The sequence below is a fragment of the Gossypium raimondii genome, chromosome 9 (assembly GCF_025698545.1).
Source record: "Gossypium raimondii isolate GPD5lz chromosome 9, ASM2569854v1, whole genome shotgun sequence".
Taxonomy (NCBI): Eukaryota; Viridiplantae; Streptophyta; class Magnoliopsida; order Malvales; family Malvaceae; genus Gossypium; species Gossypium raimondii.
The window spans coordinates 4,841,924-4,862,920 of record NC_068573.1 but is presented as its reverse complement, the minus strand read 5'-3'; the positions used below and the strand labels follow the sequence as shown (position 1 = coordinate 4,862,920).

Here is a 20,997-nt window from a genome sequence, read left to right as displayed (position 1 = left end):
GGTGCCGACGATCCAACACTTTGACGATGCGCTGCTAATACTAAGCTTTAGCGGCGTTTTTGCGTAAGCGCCACTAATTCTAATATACCTTAAGATCGTACGCTGCGTTTTGGTAAGATATTTTGTGGCGCTTTATATAATGCGCCGCTAATGCTAGATCTTTAGCGGCATTTTATTCTGAGCGCCGCTAATGCTAGATCTTTAGCGGCGTTTGTCGTCCAAACGCCACAAAAGATGCCACTAAAAGCCTGTTTTGGTGTAGTGATGGTTATATTTGTACTTGTCATGCATGTAAATTTTTAAACCAATTTGATATTTCTATCATATTGATCTACAATACTCAATATATTAATATATATTCAACGGTTGAATATTTTTTACATTAAACAAAAGTTAGAAAATTTTAATTTATATCAAATTTGACATGAATGATTTATATGAATAAAATATTAAATTCAAAGCGGTTGGATTGTCAAAATATTAACTGTACAAAGAGATATGAAAGGAGTAAAACAACTTTAATTTTATCTTGATGTATTTAATTTTACACCAATTAAAGTGAATCTCTAAAAAATATGTACATTTGCATATAATTATGCATATTTTTATTGGTAAAAATTCTTAAACATATATAGTCCCGAAATGTATACACTGCATTGATTACTTAATATCTATTGCATTATATGGATGAAGCATCTAAGAGTCTCTCTATTATAGGAATTTGACCAAATTAGTCCCTCTACTATTAAATGAATTAATCTAATCCTTATACTATTAAAAAGAATTAAAGAAGACTAAATTAAAATATAATTAACATATATTTTTAATAGGTTAATTATTTTTGAAGTTTTATGGTTTTGTAAATGAAATATTTTGTTTAAAATAGAATAGATTTTGAATAAAATTCAAGACATTTTTATACAAGAAAAGTTAACTCTTTTATAATTTAAACTTATTTGATTATTTATAATAATATAAGTACTAAATTGATCCATTTAATAATAGAATGTCTAATTTGATCCGATCTATATAGCATAAAGACCTCTCAAATACTTTAACAACCGAATAATACGATTATAACCCTTTCATCAGAAAGGGTCAAGAGTGACATTCTTGGAAATTTCTTCTCAAGTTGTAAAGAGCAATCACCTTTGCTATCACTCGCTAAGGATAATGCCCATTATTTTGGGCAAGGGGCTAACAGTACTCTTTTGCTAATTCCTCCCTTCTAGCTTTATCGACAACTTAAGAACTAAATAAATCTACCTATATACCTCTTGATTGATTATAACACAAAGTACAAAATTAATAAAGTTGACTTTAATCACAAATATTTTCATCTATTGTATAGTTTGAGTTAAATTTTGTTTGAGCTAAAAGTAATATTTGAGTAAAATTCTTTCAGGGGTGAATCTAGGAGCTACTAGGGACCCCGGGCCCTCTTAAAATAGAAAATTTTTCATTTTGGCCCTTTAATATTTTAAATTAGTAAAGGTAAAATTACATTTTGTCCCCCTAAAATTGATAAAATTTTGATTTAATTTTTAAAATTATATTTTACTATTGTAAAATTACAATTTAATTTCGTCCCCCAAAATTTTTTTTGCCTTCGCTCTGTTTCAACAATGATGACTTTAATATTACAACTCAATATACATACTTAAGAAAAGTCTTGTATCACTTCTTTCATTCACTTATTGGTAGAATTGAATTAATATTATCTAATGAGTTTTTGAAAATAATTTTACTTGATCTATAATATCAAGCTTTCTATTTTACAATATAATTTAAAATATTTAAAAGTTTTGAAGGGATGAACATAAATTATCCTTATTTCTCAATACTATTTGTTGAGTAATCCTGTGTTGTGTCCCACTGAAGGGGACAATCGAGTATTTATACATACTATTACTGTTTATGATTTGACTCCATTGTTCATGGACTTGACTCCATTATTCATAGGACTGACGCTCTGAATAGGCCTCAAGCCTGATGGACACATGTAGCATTCTAGCTCGCTTACCAGACCTCGCGACCACCTACATGTAAACTCCTTAGATATGATCTGAACTGAGACCGCAAACTCCCCTTGGCTCGTGCGAGCTGATATTGTGAGCTCCCCTGGCAGTTCTATGGGTTTCAGGTTGGTGATCATTGGTGTATAACAATCTGGTTGCCCTTAATAGGCCTAAGGAGGGTTATAAAGTGGCGCTCTTTAGGGCCATCACTTTGCGTTTATTATAGCTTGCAGAATACGTAGTGTCTATTGGAATCTGGTGTCAGCTTCGCCATGTGTACAGGTGAATCGCGGTTGTATATATCTGACCATTGATGTCCCTCGATCATTTAAACTGTCGAAACGTGGGGGAAGAGGGTTCTTTAAAAAGGGATTTTTTTTGAAACCCTAAAATGCACAAACTTAGCATTTTTGTTACTAGAATCAGTCAAAGCTTTTCTTCAAAGTAAATCTCAGTAACTCCTTGTCTTAGGTTTTAAATTTCCTCTATCTTTTTTTCTTCTTTCTACATCAAAGATATGTCGAGAATGAGAGGAGCTCATGGCCAGTTAATTCCATGTTGCCCACCGTGAGAGCGCACTTCCAAGGTCCTTATTGAAGCCAACCTTTTCATCTGCACTACAAAAGATGAAGAGATGCATCGAGCTTTGTGTGCGTAGGGATTCAAATCTCTAACTTTGCTTACGAATTCTCGGTTCTTGATGGGTCGTATAGGTTAGCGACACCAGTGATGGCAGTTTCTTGCTCCCCCTCCACATCTTGGAAGTTGGGTGTCATCTGCCCCTAGATACGTTTTTCTGCCATCTGCTCTAAGAGTACGAGATTGCTCCAGGTCAACTTTGTGGGTTCTCTTAGTGGATTATGGTGGTGTATTTGATTGATTATTGTTGCCGCAATGAAGGACCTTTGCTCATAGTTTTCTAGAGCTTGTACCTATTAAAGACCCAAAATCAAAGAAACTCATTGGGTTTTTATTACTTTTCTCTCCACGAGAAAGGTAAAACCATAATCGCGAATCGATGTGTTAAGCTTCGGCTAAACTGGGGAAGTATATCAGGGTGATATTTCAGAAGAAACATGGATGGCAATTCTTCAGAATCTTCAAGAAAATAACATCGAATGGAGAGCTCCTTGGATGCTTCCAGATGAGATCTTATATAGATGTGGTGATTTCGACTAGGTCCCTCTACTTAGGATTTGGGGAGTTGTTAGTTATGCACCTTTGCTAGTACTAAGACAGTATAGGTCAAGCCAGTTCGTACCCGCAACCCAAGGACTAGTTTAGTGCGAATTCTCATATAAAGGCAATGGTTACAAGAAGAAGATTTGAGAGATGTCCAATGCCTGGAACCAGACTCGACGGATGAAGAGATTGGTAGTAGGACCGATGGTGACACCTGAATATATTGAGTGGTGGGGTAGGAGAATTAATGATAATATCCTCGGGCCAAGTCAGAGAGACAATCAACCAATAGAAAAGGAGCATATACGTTATAGTTTCCAAACTGATGGATTTGTATAGCAGTCAAGGTGTTGTTGCAATTGTTGCCATATGAAAATTTCTCTGTTGTTAGTATCAATAGTATATAATAAAAGGAGAATCTTCTTATGGTCCATATTTCTTGAAAATGATACCTCCTTGGTTTTAATTTTCAATGAAACAAATGCATGTTGGCTGCTATTTTTCTTAGCAATTAATTTGGATTAAGCTTTAGTGTTCTCAATTTTTTAGAAAGGAAATTTTCTTATATAAATTGAATCCGAAATTGCAATTTCTCCTTAAATCAAAATTTTCTTTGGAAAATCATTAGTCGTAGAAACGGAACATGGTGCAGGTGGTACTAAGTGCAAACTTAAAATTAATTAGCAATATTGTCGATAATTAAAGTAGTAATTAATTAACAAAATTTTCTTTAGAGTATAAAGTAATAAGACGTTGATGTCATGACATTGACGATTCCATCTTTAATTTCGTATAACAATTTACATATGTTGATTTAATTGTGGCCCAAAGCCTTTTCTATCATTTTCTGGATACTTTTCCACTCAGAATACTTTTCCACAAAAGACTATGACTTGGAAATTGAGTTGAGCCTTTACTTCAAAATATCGTCTTCGGCTTTTATCTACGAAAATTTTCATCTGCTCTTGTTCAGGTTAAATCAAGATCCAAAAAGGAATACTTGAGACAAATTACTAGTGTTTTCTCTATTCGCAGATTTTATTTTATTGAACTCAATACCAGTTTTGTCACGAAAATTACATAAAAATCAGTTTTTATGTGATATATTTCACTCAAATTTCTAGAAATACTCACATGTATTGATAGCATAAATAAATTTTAGACTTGTGATACTAATTTACCTTATATGTTGAATGGCTATAAATAAAAATGTGGAATCTCTTGTCATCAGAAAGGGTCAAGAGTGACATTCTTGGAAATTTCTTCTCAAGTTGTAAAGAGCAATCACCTTTGCTATCACTCGCTAAGGATAATGCCCATTATTTTGGGCAAGGGGCTAACAGTACTCTTTTGCTAATTCCTCCCTTCTAGCTTTATCGACAACTTAAGAACGAAATAAATCTACCTATATACCTCTTGATTGATTATAACACAAAGTACAAAATTAATAAAAGTTTACTTTAATCACAAATATTTTCATCTATTGTATAGTTTGAGTTAAATTTTGTTTGAGCTAAAAGTAATATTTGAGTACAATTCTTTCAGGGGTGAATCTAGGTCCCTACTAGGGACCCCGGGCCCTCTTAAAATAGAAAATTTTTCATTTTGGCCCTTTAATATTTTAAATTAGTAAAGCTAAAATTACACTTTGTCCCCCTAAAATTGATAAAATTTTGATTTAATTTTTAAAATTATATTTTTACTATTGTAAAAATTACAATTTAATTTCGGTCCCCCCCAAAAATTTTTCGTGTTTTCTAAAAACTTCTGTGTTTCAAAAATTTTCGTATTTTATAAATTTTCGTGTTTCTAAAATTTTCGTATTTCAAAAATTTTCTTGTTTTCAAATTTTTCGTATTTCAAAAATCCTTGTGTTTTAAAAAATTTTGGTGTTTTGAAAATTTTCGTTTTTTCAAAAAAAAAATCTCGTGTTTCATAAATTTTCGTTTTTTTTTAAATTTTGTGTTTCCAAAATTCTCGTGTTTTAAAAAAAAATTTCTCGTGTTTTAATCGGATCACGATTAAATATTAAATTGAACTCGTATTTTTGAAAGTGAAGACAACGCGCATTTAACGAGATACCAATTTTGGGCGTCGCGAGGGTGCTAATACCTTCCTCGCACGTAACCGACTCCCGAACTCTAATTTTCTCTGGATTTTCACGTAGACAAAAAATTACCTCTTTTTAAGAAAAATTTAAAAAATAAATTTTTCTTAAAAAAAAGAGAATTTATTAGGTGTCCGATCACACCTAGAAAAAAGATAGGTGGCGACTCCCCTTTTTCAAATAAAATCGAGATTCGGTTTTCAAGTTTTCAATAACTACTTCGACTAGCGCCCAACGCCAAAAATTTTTAGGTCGCTACAAGACAAATTAATAACGTTTTCACTCTTCGCAGATTTTAATGAAGTTATATCTATGCTTATATAATATATTATTGAATTTTGTCAGAAAAATTACATAAAAACCAATTCTTAATAATGTAATAAATATTAATATACAATTAAATGGTAAAAAGAACTCAGTAAAAATCAAAATTCTTGATTAATTTGAATATTATATGTTGTTTACATGATTTACGAAGTCATGAGAAGTTGGCATATGAAATACCATGTGAAAACATGTTGATGTGACATGTCAAATTATTAAAAATATTTTTAAAAATGTAAAAGTTACCCAAATTTATAAAAAATATAAAAATAAAATACTAATGATTATTAAAAATAGAAAAATTATAAAATATAACTTCACTTGAGAGTTTATTGAGATTTTCACTTAAATGTCAAAAATACCCACATATATCGGTAACATAAATAATTCTTAGACTTATGATACTAACTATGTTGAATGGCTATAAATAAAAATGCGAAACCTCTAATCATAGGAACAGCGTCAAAAGTGACATTCCTCGGAATTTTTTTTCAAGTTGTTGTAAAGAACAATCACCTTTGCTATCACTCATTAAGGATAATGCTCACTCTTTGTTATCTAGCTTTATAGACAACTAGGATTGTATAAACTTAATTGAAATTGATTATTCATTTCAAATTAAGTTTTTTTTTAATCACTTCTTTCATCCACTTGTTAATATAATTAAATTAATATTAACTAATAAAATTTTAAAAATAATTTTATTTAATCTATAATATCAAGCTTTCTATTTTACAATATGATTTGAAATATTTAAAAGTTTTGGAGGGAGGAACATAAATTATCCTTATTTCTTAATGCTATTGTAAAAATATTTGAAGGAATATAAGGCTCGACTCTCCCTTTTATTTGTCTCTTAACTCTTTATACGTAACCTACTCTTTCACTGGAGACCTCTTACGTGCAGCTGGAAAATTGTATCCAACAATCTTTACAAATTAATGAATTATTCTCAAATCAAATGCACTTATACTGGAACTTCAAGGAAAGTGTGACCAAATACTTTTCATTTGCTTCTCACTCAAACATCCTTTCTTTCTTTAAATCTTCATTCATTTCCCTCAAACCAAATAACAACGCAAATGGGTTTTCTTTACTTCATCCTCCTACTCCTCTTCCTCTTGTGCCCAATATTACAAGCAGCAGAATCTCAAGAACCTACCTGTGGTAAAGAAGTATCAGATTTTGAAATATCACATTTAAATGCATTGTAACATGTGGAGTACATTATTTTTTTAGGAAATGTGCAGTATATTATTAAATCTGTGATGTTCGGAGTTTTATTTGTTTATTCATTTATAAAGTGTAATTTATATAATATATCTACAATTTGATACAAGTGTTGGAAATTATTAAATTTTATATATTTTTTGAACCTTTACTTTCAAATTTTATTTTAAAAGTAATTTTAATACACTTGCCAAGAAATGATTGTAGGGATACAAAATGAGACAGCACATTGACGGAAGAAAATTTTGCTTCGTAACACATTTGTCCAATAGTTGGTCCTATTTCTTGATTGGGGCAGGAAAGGAATATAATTTAGCGGTAAAATATTAGATATGGAAGTTATTAAATCGAATTTGATTTTCTCTAAATTTAATGTGAGTATTTTTATTTTGTCTTACCTCTTTCATGATCGAATAAGAATGGATAAGAGACTCGTTGGATTGACGTAGTGGGGTAGAAATGAATATATTTATAGAAGTGAACCCTATATAAATTTGAAACAAGTAGTATATATAAAAGCACGAATTTAATTTTTTTAAATAAATAAAGATATTTTTTTATCATATTACTAAATTTAGATGTAAAAAATTATAATTTATTTTGACATGTAGTAGTGATGGTAATTTTAAAAAGAAAAAGAGTAGTGGTGCTACTTTAACAAATATAATTTACAATCTCGTGGTGCTACTTAACCCTGCTTTTGTTTCTTTAAAACCCGACTTCTACAGTAACCCTATCTAAATCTTCATTCATTTCCCTCAAACAAAATAACAACGCAAATGGGTTTTCACTTACCGCTTTACCTCATCCTCCTACTCCTCTTCATGTTGTGCCCAATATTACAAGCAGCAGAATCTCAAGAACCTGCCTGTGGTAAAGAAGCATGTGGAAATATTACAATTCCATCCCCTTTTGGAATCCATAGCACCTGCTATACGGAACCTTGGTTTAGAGTGACTTGCAACCCAACCCTCAATGGGGTAAAGCCATTCATAAACGTAAATGGCATCGATCTGGAGGTACTTGGAAAAGCCTTATATTCAAACGCCATTCTCATCAACAATCCGGTTACTTACATTAATTGTGACAGTATAAACAAGGTTAGTGGGAGGGTCAATCTCTTAGGCACTCCATTTTTCTTCTCAAGTAAGAGGAATTATTTCGGGTCAGTAGGTTGCGGAAATTCGGCTACTATTTTAAGTAACGAAGCTGTTTCACTTGGCGGCTGCATTCAGCCAAGGTGTGACGATGATGCTTCTGAATCTGGCTGCTTTACTCAAATTACTGCAAATCTCACTTCCTATACCGTCAACATGACAGCCATGTATCCTGACAGCAAAAGATGCGCATCTGCTTTCATCTTTAGCAAGTACTCTTTCCGTAGTGCTTACCCATTACCCACTGGCATCAATAATGGAACTACGCAAGTTCCCGCCGTGCTCAACTGGAATTCCACCTATTGCGATGACGGAGGTCAGTCACGCGCTGTCACTTCAATTGCTTGGCTTTTATTCTTCTTCTCTTAATTCAGTTAATATATAGATTTTGCTAATTGTTTAAAATCAGTCTTTAGAATCATATAAGTTCTAAAAAAAAGTTTTTAGGATCATTCATTTTGTATATTAATATTTTTGGCTTTCAAAAATTTATAACTAAAAGTTTTGTATTCCAAAAACTTGAATTAATGCTTAAATGAGATTAAATTAAATTAAATTATTATTTTTAGAGGAGTTAAAATGTGATTTTTACATTTATTCAAGGGTTAGAGGACTTAAATGGAATTAAATTATTAATTCTTTTGAAAGAGGCAGAAAGGTGCAGTTTACTAATTTGTTCACTTAATTAGGGAGATCAAGGACACCGCTGGATTCATATTGGTTATATATATATTCGAGTTAATCGAGTTGACAAGTCCTATTTTATTATCTTTACTTAATTCAAAAAATTTTCGAATTAAGTCGAGTGAAATGAAATTTGAGTCTAGCGAATCGAGTGAAATTTTTGATTTAAATTAAAATTAAACATGTCAAATTAAAATATTGTTACAAAGATAACTAAGTCCTTATTAAAGCACATAAATTTGAAACCATATATATTTGAAAACTTTTTCAAAGCAAAATAAAAATACTTTAGTATGATAAACTTGAATCATTAATTAACTTATTTAGGTCCCAAAATTATTATTCTAGAAAATTTTTACTTTTTAACTTTCTTTATATATTTTAGAATTTCTTATAATTTTTAAAATATATAAATTTTGGAATTTTATAAATTTTTGAAATTTAAAAATTATTTTGAATTTTTTAAAATTTTTGTTGAGAGAGGCCAATTTGCTCATTTTCAAACTTAATAGTGGCGTAAAGGATATATACACCAATTTGTTATTCAATTATTCTAATTGTAAAATTCAACTCGATTTGAACTTGAAACTCAAATTACTTATTTGAATTGACTCTAATAATTTGAATAACTCAATTTGATTAACTCGAAATTTGAATTTTTTTTATATTTTCAAATCTAATCGAGCTTTACTCACCTGTACATATATTTAGTGGATTTTACGATTTACTCCTTTTTTTGCTAAATCCTCAGTATGTGGAAGACCAGGACTAGGACCTATCAACGTCAACACCGACAAGGTATGGTACTGCGGAAATGTTACTTTTCACTACCCCTTTAGAATGAAGGACCAAGATTATGAAACTGACGATTGGTTTGAAGTAATTTGCAACAAAACCGCCAACGGGGGAAAAGTTCCTTTCTTAAACATAAATGACATGATTCTACAAATACTGGACTTTGATTTTTTGGACGGCACCATCAAGGTCAACCATCCAATAACTTACTTCAACTGTCGAAAGAACCATTACAATGGGATGAGTCTCAACCTAACTGGCACCCGCTTTTCCTACTCAACTTCTGACAACAGTTTTTGTTCTTCAGGTTGCGGTAATTTGATTACTATTTTTGGCAATGAAACAGATAAACTTTTGGGCGGATGTTTGCAACCAAGTTGTAGGATTAATAACAAGATTTCCCATGTTGCTAGTTGTCTTGCTTTTTTCCCTCAGGGTCTCAGTTCATTCTACATAAACATGAGTAATAGGGTTGATTCTAGTGATTATAGGAAGAAAAAATCATGCGGATTTGCTTCCTTGATTTCTGATGACTATGATTTAGAAGATTCTGATATAAGTAGTAGGACGCATGTCCCAACACAGCTGCAATGGGGCACACCATTAATTGGAGAATGCTATTTGAATGGTAGTTTGAACATTTCTTGTACATCCGATGGTGAATATTGCTGGTCGAGGTTGAGCTCTACTCATCTATGTGCGTGTGATAGGGATATTCGCATTTATTCGACGTTATGCAAAGGTATGAATTAATTTTTTTTAAGGAAATTTTTTTATATCTGTATTATCTTTTTTTATTTAACAAATTAAATTTCATTATATTAAGGGTATTCACATCTTTTTAAATTTTTATATAAAATCGATAATAAATTTAAGATTGTGAGATTTTCAAAATTTTAAGCTTTAACATTTATCATTTCAACAACTGATTCATTTAATTCTTATATAAGCTTTTAATAAATATGTCTATTACATAAATTTTTCCAATCCCATTATGGGTGTACCTTAAATTAATATTATTTTTAAAGGGCTATTTGAGTTGGTGTCACCCATTAACTCAAGATGGACTCAGTTGAAAAATTATGAAAATCTATTACTTTTATAAAAGAACAAATATTATTATGAGAGTATTTTATCATTTTATATTTTATCTAAAATCTAAAAAATGAGTATACTAAAATTTGAACAAAGACACCTTAGTAGCTATTAGTTAACTTTACCATTTCAATCGACTCTTTTTTATATATCAATAATTTTTAAAATAAATTGTTACATAAGTTTTTTTCAATTACATCGTTTGTATATCATAATTTAGTTATTATTGGTTGAGGTATATCATGACTAAAATATATTAATTAGTTCAAGATTCAAGATACAAAATCAAATTTAATGAAGTATGTAAAATTTCGATATATATATATATATATATATATATATATATATATATATATATATAAGTGTATAAAAAATATGGGGAGTAATTCACTTACACGGTATAAAATGAAAGTTGTTTTACATCCTTTTGTATCCTCCTATACGATTAATATTTTAATAATCCAACTGTTGAATTTATGGTTATATTTGTACTTGTCATGCATAAAAATTTTAAACCGATTTGATATTTCTATCGTATTGATCTACAATACTCAATATATTAAGATATATTCAACAGTTGAATATTTTTATATTAAACAAAAGTTAGAAATTTTAATTTATATCAAATTTTACATGAATGGTTTATATGAATAAAATATTAAATTCAACGGTTGAATTGTCAAAATATTAACCGCATAAAGAGATACTGAAAGCGAGTAAAACAACTTTAATTTTATACTTGATATATTTAATTTTACACCAATTGAAGTGAATCTCTAAAAAATGTACTTTTGCATATAATTATGCATATTTTATTGGCAAAAATTCTTAAACATCTATAGTGCCAGAAATGTATACACTGCATGCATTAATTACTTAATATCTATTGCATTATATGGATGAAGCATCTAAGAGTCTCTCTATTATAGGAATTTGACCAAATTAGTCCCTCTACTATTAAATGAATTAATCTAATCCTTATACTATTATAAAGAATCAAAGAAGACCAAATTAAAATATAATTAACATATTTTTTTAGTAGAGTTAATTATTTTAAAGTTTTTATGATTCGTAAATGAAATATTTTGTTTAAAGTAGAATAGATTTTGAAAAAAAATCAAGACATTTTTATACAAGAAAGGTTAACTCTTTTATAATTTAAACTTATTTAATTATTTTAATAATATAAGTACTAAATTGATCCGTTTAATAATAGAATGTCTAATTTGATCCGATCTATATAGCATAAAGACCTCTCAAATACTTTAACCGAATAATATGATTATAACCTTTTTTCTTTTTTATTCAATTCTTAAATGACAGATGGGAATTGTGGGGATTATCAGTATTGTAGCATGCTTTGTTTGAATACCCCTACCAACTATTGCTCGTCGGAGTCTTGCCCTCCTAATCATTATGAATATAATAGTACGGGATTTCGTTGTGAGCGCAAAAAACAAACTCAAAATACTCATGACTTGACAAGTATTATTATAGGTACGTGCTGATTTACACTTTGTTTTTAAAGTGGAATCATTATGGTTATTGGATTATGTCAATTCAAGGTGTGTTATATTTACTTTTGAATGCGTGAGGCAGTAACAATTATTTATCATTAAATTTGTAAGAGTTGAATATCGATACAATGGATGGTGCGATAAGGTTCTCTCATTGTTGATTTTAATTTTCAGATTTACCTTTTATCTATGTTTCTTATATCTATATAGGTTGCAGCACTAGTATTGGGACACTATTTCTACTACTCGCAACATGGAGTGTGTACAAAGTCCTCAAAAGAAAACAAAAAATCATGCTGAAGCAGAAATACTTCAAAAGGAATGGAGGTTTGTTACTGCAACAACATTTGTCTAGCAATGAAGGTAATGTTGAAAAAATTAAGTTATTTACTTCAAAAGAGATGGAAAAGGCGACGGATCATTATAATGAAAACCGAATCCTTGGTCAAGGAGGTCAAGGGACTGTTTATAAAGGAATGCTAATAGATGGAAGCATTGTGGCTATTAAGAAATCCAAAATGGTGGAAGGAAAGAAATTTGATGAAAAGAAGGTTGAACAGTTCATTAACGAGGTGATAATTTTATCTCAAATTAATCACAGGAACGTGGTTAAGCTTTTAGGGTGTTGTTTAGAGGCTGAAGTTCCTCTATTGGTGTATGAGTTCATCCCAAATGGTACATTATACGATCTCATTCATAACCAAAATGAAGAATTACCATTGACATGGGAAATGCGTTTACGAATTGCAATTGAAATTGCCAATGCCTTGTTCTATTTGCATTCAGCTGCTTCTGCTCCTATTTATCATCGAGACATCAAATCTAATAACATACTTTTGGATGATAAATATAGGGCAAAAGTATCAGATTTTGGAACTTCAAGATCAGTTGCACTTGAACAGACACATTTAACCACTCGGGTGCAAGGAACTTTTGGATACATGGATCCCGAATATTTTCGAACAAATCAATTTACAGAGAAGAGTGACGTTTATAGCTTTGGAGTTGTACTTATTGAGCTTTTAACAGGACAGAAACCCATCTCCGCAAACCAATCAGAACAAGTGAGAAGCTTGGTATCTTATTTTTTGCATTCAATGCAGGAGAATTCCTTATTTAGCATTCTCAATCCAATGGTAGTAAAGGATGGTCCAGAACAGGAGATTATGGTTGTGGCTCTGCTAGCAAAAAGATGCTTGAATCTTAATGGAAAGAAAAGACCCACCATGAAACAAGTAGTAATGGAGCTGGAGTTGATTAAAGCTTCAGGTGGAACTGTTATTGAAGACTGTGGTGATGAAGAATCTGAAACAGATGACATGATCCATTCATGGGATACCAATCCTAGTAGTTCAATGTCCAGGAGAATTCCAACCGACAGTGTAACTTTTCTGTTAAATTCATCTTCCTAGTTTCCAACACTCCTGAAACAATTTATCTTGATTGATAGCCTTTAGCTTTTGTATTTGTCACACTGGTGGAGTCTTGTGGTTGCCCAAGAATTCATACTTGTTTCACACAATGTTATTTTATCTCTTGAAGGTATTTCTAACACAAGTTCTGGATATGTTTTTTTTTTTTTTTCTCTATTGCTAAGTCGATGAATTCATTAATTAAAAAGACCTCCAAACAGGGATACAAAATCCAAGGGCACCATCAATCGGAAGAATAGTAACCCTAATTATCCACAGCTCTTTTTGGTCTTCTGTTTATATCTAAATGTTGGGGATCAACCCAATTAAGTAAGGAACAAGTAAAAGAAATTAAAAAATTGAACACACAATTTTAATTTTAAAAAAACTCAAGAGGATAAAAATTACAGGTAAAGTTAAATTTACTATAATAACAAAAGAACGAAGAGTACAAAAGATAGATATAAAAACTAAACCTCGAAAACCCGAAAACAAATAATTCTTTAAACGTGTTATGAATTCTAATCTCTAATGAGTTTTCGGGGTTTAATTTCTATCTCTATCTTTTATACTTTTCGTTCTTTTGCAATTTTAGTAAAATTATATTTCCCCATAGTTTTTTATTTTCTTTGGACGGATTTTTTCATGTTGAATTTGTGTGTTAAAATTTTCAATTTCTTTCGCTATTTTTACTTGTTTATTACCTAATCAGGTTGACCCTAACACTGAAGATGAAATAAGAAGAGGTGATTATTGTAAATAATCAAACCCTCATAATGGTTTGGGCATTTTTGGCGTAGTCATTTTTAGAAACTGTTTCTTTTCTAACCATTTCATCTTTATGAGAATTGATGAAAGAGACATTGTATTTATGGGACTTAATTAATTCATTTTATTAATTTAAATTTGATCCTCTATTAGTCTTTGGTATAACATGTTTCATTTAATGTTTGGTAGAGCAGAAGACTTTGGAGAGCAGATATTTCTAAACTGTTTATCTAGCAGTAGCATATACGTTATAGTTTCCAAACTGATGGATTTGTATAGCAGTCAAGGTGTTGTTGCAATTGTTGCCATATGAAAATTTCTCTGTTGTTAGTATCAATAGTATATAATAAAAGGAGAATCTTCTTATGGTCCATATTTCTTGAAAATGATACCTCCTTGGTTTTAATTTTCAATGAAACAAATGCATGTTGGCTGCTATTTTTCTTAGCAATTAATTTGGATTAAGCTTTAGTGTTCTCAATTTTTTAGAAAGGAAATTTTCTTATATAAATTGAATCCGAAATTGCAATTTCTCCTTAAATCAAAATTTTCTTTGGAAAATCATTAGTCGTAGAAACGGAACATGGTGCAGGGGTACTAAGTGCAAACTTAAAATTAATTAGCAATATTGTCGATAATTAAAGTAGTAATTAATTAACAAAATTTTCTTTAGAGTATAAAGTAATAAGACGTTGATGTCATGACATTGACGATTCCATCTTTAATTTCGTATAACAATTTACATATGTTGATTTAATTGTGGCCCAAAGCCTTTTCTATCATTTTCTGGATACTTTTCCACTCAGAATACTTTTCCACAAAAGACTATGACTTGGAAATTGAGTTGAGCCTTTACTTCAAAATATCGTCTTCGGCTTTTATCTACGAAAATTTTCATCTGCTCTTGTTCAGGTTAAATCAAGATCCAAAAAGGAATACTTGAGACAAATTACTAGTGTTTTCTCTATTCGCAGATTTTATTTTATTGAACTCAATACCAGTTTTGTCACGAAAATTACATAAAAATCAGTTTTTATGTGATATATTTCACTCAAATTTCTAGAAATACTCACATGTATTGATAGCATAAATAAATTTTAGACTTGTGATACTAATTTACCTTATATGTTGAATGGCTATAAATAAAATGTGGAATCTCTTGTCATCAGAAAGGGTCAAGAGTGACATTCTTGGAAATTTCTTCTCAAGTTGTAAAGAGCAATCACCTTTGCTATCACTCGCTAAGGATAATGCCCATTATTTTGGGCAAGGGGCTAACAGTACTCTTTTGCTAATTCCTCCCTTCTAGCTTTATCGACAACTTAAGAACTAAATAAATCTACCTATATACCTCTTGATTGATTATAACACAAAGTACAAAATTAATAAAAGTTTACTTTAATCACAAATATTTTCATCTATTGTATAGTTTGAGTTAAATTTTGTTTGAGCTAAAAGTAATATTTGAGTAAAATTCTTTCAGGGGTGAATCTAGGGAGCTACTAGGGACCCCGGGCCCTCTTAAAATAGAAAATTTTTCATTTTGGCCCTTTAATATTTTAAATTAGTAAAGCTAAAATTACACTTTGTCCCCCTAAAATTGATAAAATTTTGATTTAATTTTTTAAAAATTATATTTTTACTATTGTAAAAATTACAATTTAATTTCGGTCCCCCCCAAAAATTTTTTTTTGCCTTCGCTCCTGTTTCAACAATGATGACTTTAATATTACAACTCAATATACATACTTAAGAAAAAGTCTTGTATCACTTCTTTCATTCACTTATTGGTAGAATTGAATTAATATTATCTAATGAGTTTTTGAAAATAATTTTACTTAATCTATAATATCAAGCTTTCTATTTTACAATATAATTTAAAATATTTAAAAGTTTTGAAGGATGAACATAAATTATCCTTATTTCTCAATACTATTTGTTGAGTAATCCTGTGTTGTGTCCCATTGAAGGGACAATCGAGTATTTATACATACTATTACTGTTTATGATTTGACTCCATTGTTCATGGACTTGACTCCATTATTCATAGGACTGACGCTCTGAATAGGCCTCAAGCCTGATGGACACATGTAGCATTCTAGCTCGCTTACCAGACCTCGCGACCACCTACATGTAAACTCCTTAGATATGATCTGAACTGAGACCGCAAACTCCCCTTGGCTCGTGCGAGCTGATATTGTGAGCTCCCCTGGCGGTTCTATGGGTTTCAGTTGGTGATCATTGGTGTATAACAATCTGTTGCCCTTAATAGGCCTAAGGAGGGTTATAAAGTGGCGCTCTTTAGGGCCATCACTTTGCGTTTATTATAGCTTGCGAATCGTAGTGTCTATTGAATCGTGTCGGCTTCGCCATGTGTACAGTGAATCGCGGTTGTATATATCGACCATTGATGTCCCTCGATCATTTAAACTGTCAAAGCGTGGGGAAGAGGGTTCTTTAAAAGGGATTTTTTGAAACCCTAAAATGCACAAACTTAGCATTTTGTTACTAGAATCATCAAAGCTTTTCTTCAAAGTAAATCTCAAGAACTCCTTGTCTTAGGTTTTAAATTTCCTCTATCTTTTTTTCTTCTTTCTACATCAAAGATATGTCGAGAATGAGAGGAGCTCATGGCCAGTTAATTCCATGTTGCCCACCGTGAGAGCGCACTTCCAAGGTCCTTATTGAAGCCAACCTTTTCATCTGCACTACAAAAGATGAAGAGATGCATCGAGCTTTGTGTGCGTAGGGATTCAAATCTCTAACTTTGCTTACGAATTCTCGGTTCTTGATGGGTCGTATAGGTTAGCGACACCAGTGATGGCAGTTTCTTGCTCCCCCTCCACATCTTGGAAGTTGGGTGTCATCTGGCCCTAGATACGTTTTTCTGCCATCTGCTCTAAGAGTACGAGATTGCTCCAGGTCAACTTTGTGGGTTCTCTTAGTGGATTATGGTGGTGTATTTGATTGATTATTGTTGCCGCAATGAAGGACCTTTGCTCATAGTTTTCTAGAGCTTGTACCTATTAAAGACCCAAAATCAAAGAAACTCATTGGGTTTTTATTACTTTTCTCTCCACGAGAAAGGTAAAACCATAATCGCGAATCGATGTGTTAAGCTTCGGCTAAACTGGGGAAGTATATCAGGGTGATATTTTAGAAGAAAAATGGATGGCAATTCTTCAGAATCTTCAAGAAAATAACATCGAATGGAGAGCTCCTTGGATGCTTCCAGATGAGATCTTATATAGATGTGGTGATTTCGACTAGGTCCCTCTACTTAGGATTTGGGGAGTTGTTAGTTATGCACCTTTGCTAGTACTAAGACAGTATAGGTCAAGCCAGTTCGTACCCGCAACCCAAGGACTAGTTCAGTGCGAATTCTCATATAAAGGCAATGGTTACAAGAAGAAGATTTGAGAGATGTCCAATGCCTGGAACCAGACTCAACGGATGAAGAGATTGGTAGTAGGACCGATGGTGACACCTGAATATATTGAGTGGTGGGGTAGGAGAATTAATGATAATATCCTCGGGCCAAGTCAGAGAGATAATCAACCAATAGAAAAGCTCTTGTGAGTTGTCCCCTCCGAGCTAGAAATTATAATGCAGGATTTTGATAGAAGAAATTTAGAGTTAGAAAAAAAGATAGACCACATGGAAGAAGAGAAGATGAATTTGAGACTAGACATTGATATTTAAAAGCTAGAAACTAAGAAGTTAAGAAAAGGGAAGAATAAGGCTTAGAAAGATTTAGATAACTTGAAGACAGACTATAATAAGTTGCGTCTCTCAATGAGAACTACTAGGTTGGGGAAAACTTCAAAACAGTGACATCAAGAAATCCAAGAGGAAAAGATCAAGGCTAATAGATGGGAAAGGAAATTTCAGGAGGCCCAGACGCAAAATGAGACCCTAGAGAAAAAACTGTCAGAAAGTCGAAATGAAAAAAGGGAATTAATGGCTAGAGTGGTTGAATTGGAAAGATCTCTTCATCAATACCGAAATCATAATTCTGCAAGGGAGCTGAGAGGAGCTTAAGCAAGATTGAAGAGATGAAAAGAAGAAGAGAAGAATTAGAGATGGCACTACAAAATTGTGAAAGTAGGATTGAATTCCTTGAAGCAAGTGAAGAGTGTCAGAATGAACAACATCACTATTTTCAGAACCAAGTTAGTAACAAGGATTACATTATGGGAGAAGCCGTGGTTCAGATTCGAGAGGTAGCTGATCACTTGTAGACTTTGGCAGTACAAGCCGATACGCTGAGTGTGAAGTACGAACTTGAATCAGATCGGGGGCAAGAACTAGCTTCATTACTTAGGAAGATTAAAGCTTTGAGCATTGGGGCAAAGCCTTATTTGTAGCCAATTTTATGTAAAGAAATTTGTTTTCTAGTAAAGTTTTCTAAATGGAATTGAATTAGAATTGGTGCCTTTTTGCATTCATTTCATGCATTACATAACATCATATGTATTAAAGACTATTAAAAGATCCTAATTGATTAAAATCATTCCTCAGTCAATCTGGAAACCAACTTACCAACCAAATACCGTTTCGGTACCCGAGCAAAAACCATCGACATAGGCCAAAGATTAGAAAGACTTGAACAACTTCAAAAATAGATACAAATTAAAGAAGGAAGGAGTTAAAGAAAAATATAGGAAAGGAGGAGAGTACATTTGAGCGAGGATGAGGTCGAATGGAAGCTTATGACTTCCCCCATATATCGAAAACTTTTGTATCGGGAGGGATTATTTATCCAAAGTAAAGAATGCCAAGAGAAGAAAGTATTAAAGAATTGTTGAGAAACATTTACATCAATATTATATACGAAGAAGCAACTGAAGGAGGGACCTTGTTAGATATCCGCCCTTATGAATCGGGAAGTGTGTTAAACAATTGAACTGCGGAAGAAATCTCTGTAGTTTTTAGAGCTTACTCAGAGTAATGTTTAGAACATACTTGTTTCTTTTAGCCTAGAGGCAATAAGAACTCCTTTGTGAAATAGGCTCATGTCTGAACATCATTATTTTAATGAAATACATCTCTACATGCATTTTGAGCAAATATTCTTTCATTCTTTTTGGATTTTTTCCAAATTATTCTTTCATTTTATTCGTAAATATACTGTACAGATAATTATTCTTAAAATCATACATTCTTTGTATATTATTCGGTACCTATAATAGGTCCCTGGATATCAAGAACATGAGTGACGCTGCTACAAACTCAAAATTTCATTTTAAACAAGACATATGTTTAGAGGGATCTCATGACTTTGAAGATGACATAGACTGTGGCTTATCTCCGGACTTGTTGAGGATGGTAGAATAGGAAGAGAAACAGATTTTACCTCATGGAGATTGTGACCTTGGAGGAGGGAAAAGTAGTAAAAATTAGAACATGCATAATCAAAGAAATGAGGCAAGACCTTGTTGAGCTACTTCAAGAGTTTAAAGATGTCTTCGCATGATCATACCAAGATATGCCCGGGTTAAGCACTAACATTATAATCTCACAATGCATTAATTTTGAACAACAACATGATATCAAAAATTTACAGTATGTTCAAGATTAACATCATGAACGATTCAGTAAAAAATCTCTACCGAGGCAACGCCTTTCTCTTTGGCTTATCAAAACTTTTCCCATTGAAGTCAAGTTTCCATCTCTTCGAGTTTTTGTTTGGATGTTATCCCGATTGAAGAGCAAGATCCAAAGTTTTTCGTCATAATCAAATGTGCCAAAAATAATTTCGCCCCAAAAAGTTCTATGAAAGAAACCTGATATCAAAGAAGATCCTTCACATACAAAAGGATTTCATATGAAAGTGGATGTTAATATGGGAAGGATCTTGTGTGGAAGACTTTATCTAGAAAAACATTGGTTCTGATTGAAAGGGATAACAAGGACTTGCCTAATCCTATGAGTTTAGATCCAATAAAAAAACATTTTAAAAAAAAAGATGAAAAAAGAAAATAAAAAGAAAAGAAAAAAGACAAAGAAAAGAAAAAGGAGAGGCCAAAGCAAAAACCCGCAAAGGGTACTTTAAGACCAAAGGAGTTTGAGTTGAAAACCCGAAAAGGGCAACTCAAATTTTGAGTACAGTGGGGCATGGATATCATCGAAGGATTCTAATGGGCATCGCTCTATTTTTGAGGTCATTAATTATTTCACCAAACGGATAGAAGCTACTTTATACGCCAATGTCACCAAGTTAGAAGTTAGCAAATTCTCGAAAAAAAAGATCATATGCTGGTATAAAATGCCAAAAAGGATTATATCGGGCAATGCGTTGAATCTGAACAACAGCACGATAGCTAAGGTCTGTAATCAATTCAAAATCAGACACCATAATTTGTCACTGTATCGCCCAAAAATGAATGGTGTGGTAGAGGCAGCTAATAAGAATATTAAGAAGATTGTGGAGAAAATGACTAAAACTTACAAAGACTGGCATGAGAAATTACCATTTTCCCTCTTTGCTTATTGAATATCAATCAGGACTTCCACCGGGGTAACGCCTTTCTCTCTGGTTTACGGGATGGAGGCAATTTTACCTATTAAAGTTGAAATTCCTTCTCTCCGGGTATTGGCTGAGTTAAAGTTGGATGAAGCAGAATGGATCCAATCTCGATATGATCAGTTAAACTAATAGAAGGAAAAAGGCTAAAAGCTATTCACCACGGTCAGATGTACCAAAAA

The 20,997-nt window shown here is 31.9% G+C and overlaps 1 protein-coding gene across 1 annotated transcript; it reads left to right on the top strand.

Annotated features, from left to right (window-relative positions):
* Window positions 1-7,565: 7,565 nt before the first annotated feature.
* Window positions 7,566-13,676, top strand: LOC105798203 (wall-associated receptor kinase-like 1). The gene is made up of 4 exons (XM_012628189.2): window positions 7,566-8,334; window positions 9,454-10,239; window positions 11,916-12,089; window positions 12,320-13,676. The coding sequence occupies exons 1-4, from the start codon at window positions 7,641-7,643 to the stop codon at window positions 13,519-13,521; spliced, it is 2,856 nt and encodes a 951-aa protein (XP_012483643.2). The 5' UTR covers window positions 7,566-7,640; the 3' UTR covers window positions 13,522-13,676.
* Window positions 13,677-20,997: the final 7,321 nt, after the last annotated feature.

Coding starts and splice junctions, on each gene's coding strand:
- LOC105798203 (XM_012628189.2), top strand. CDS start 7,641: ATGGGTTTTCACTTACCGCTTTACCTCATCCTCCTACTCCTCTTCATG. Junction 10,240..11,915: donor TTATTCGACGTTATGCAAAG/GTATGAATTAAT, acceptor CTTAAATGACAG/ATGGGAATTGTGGGGATTAT. Junction 12,090..12,319: donor CTTGACAAGTATTATTATAG/GTACGTGCTGAT, acceptor ATATCTATATAG/GTTGCAGCACTAGTATTGGG.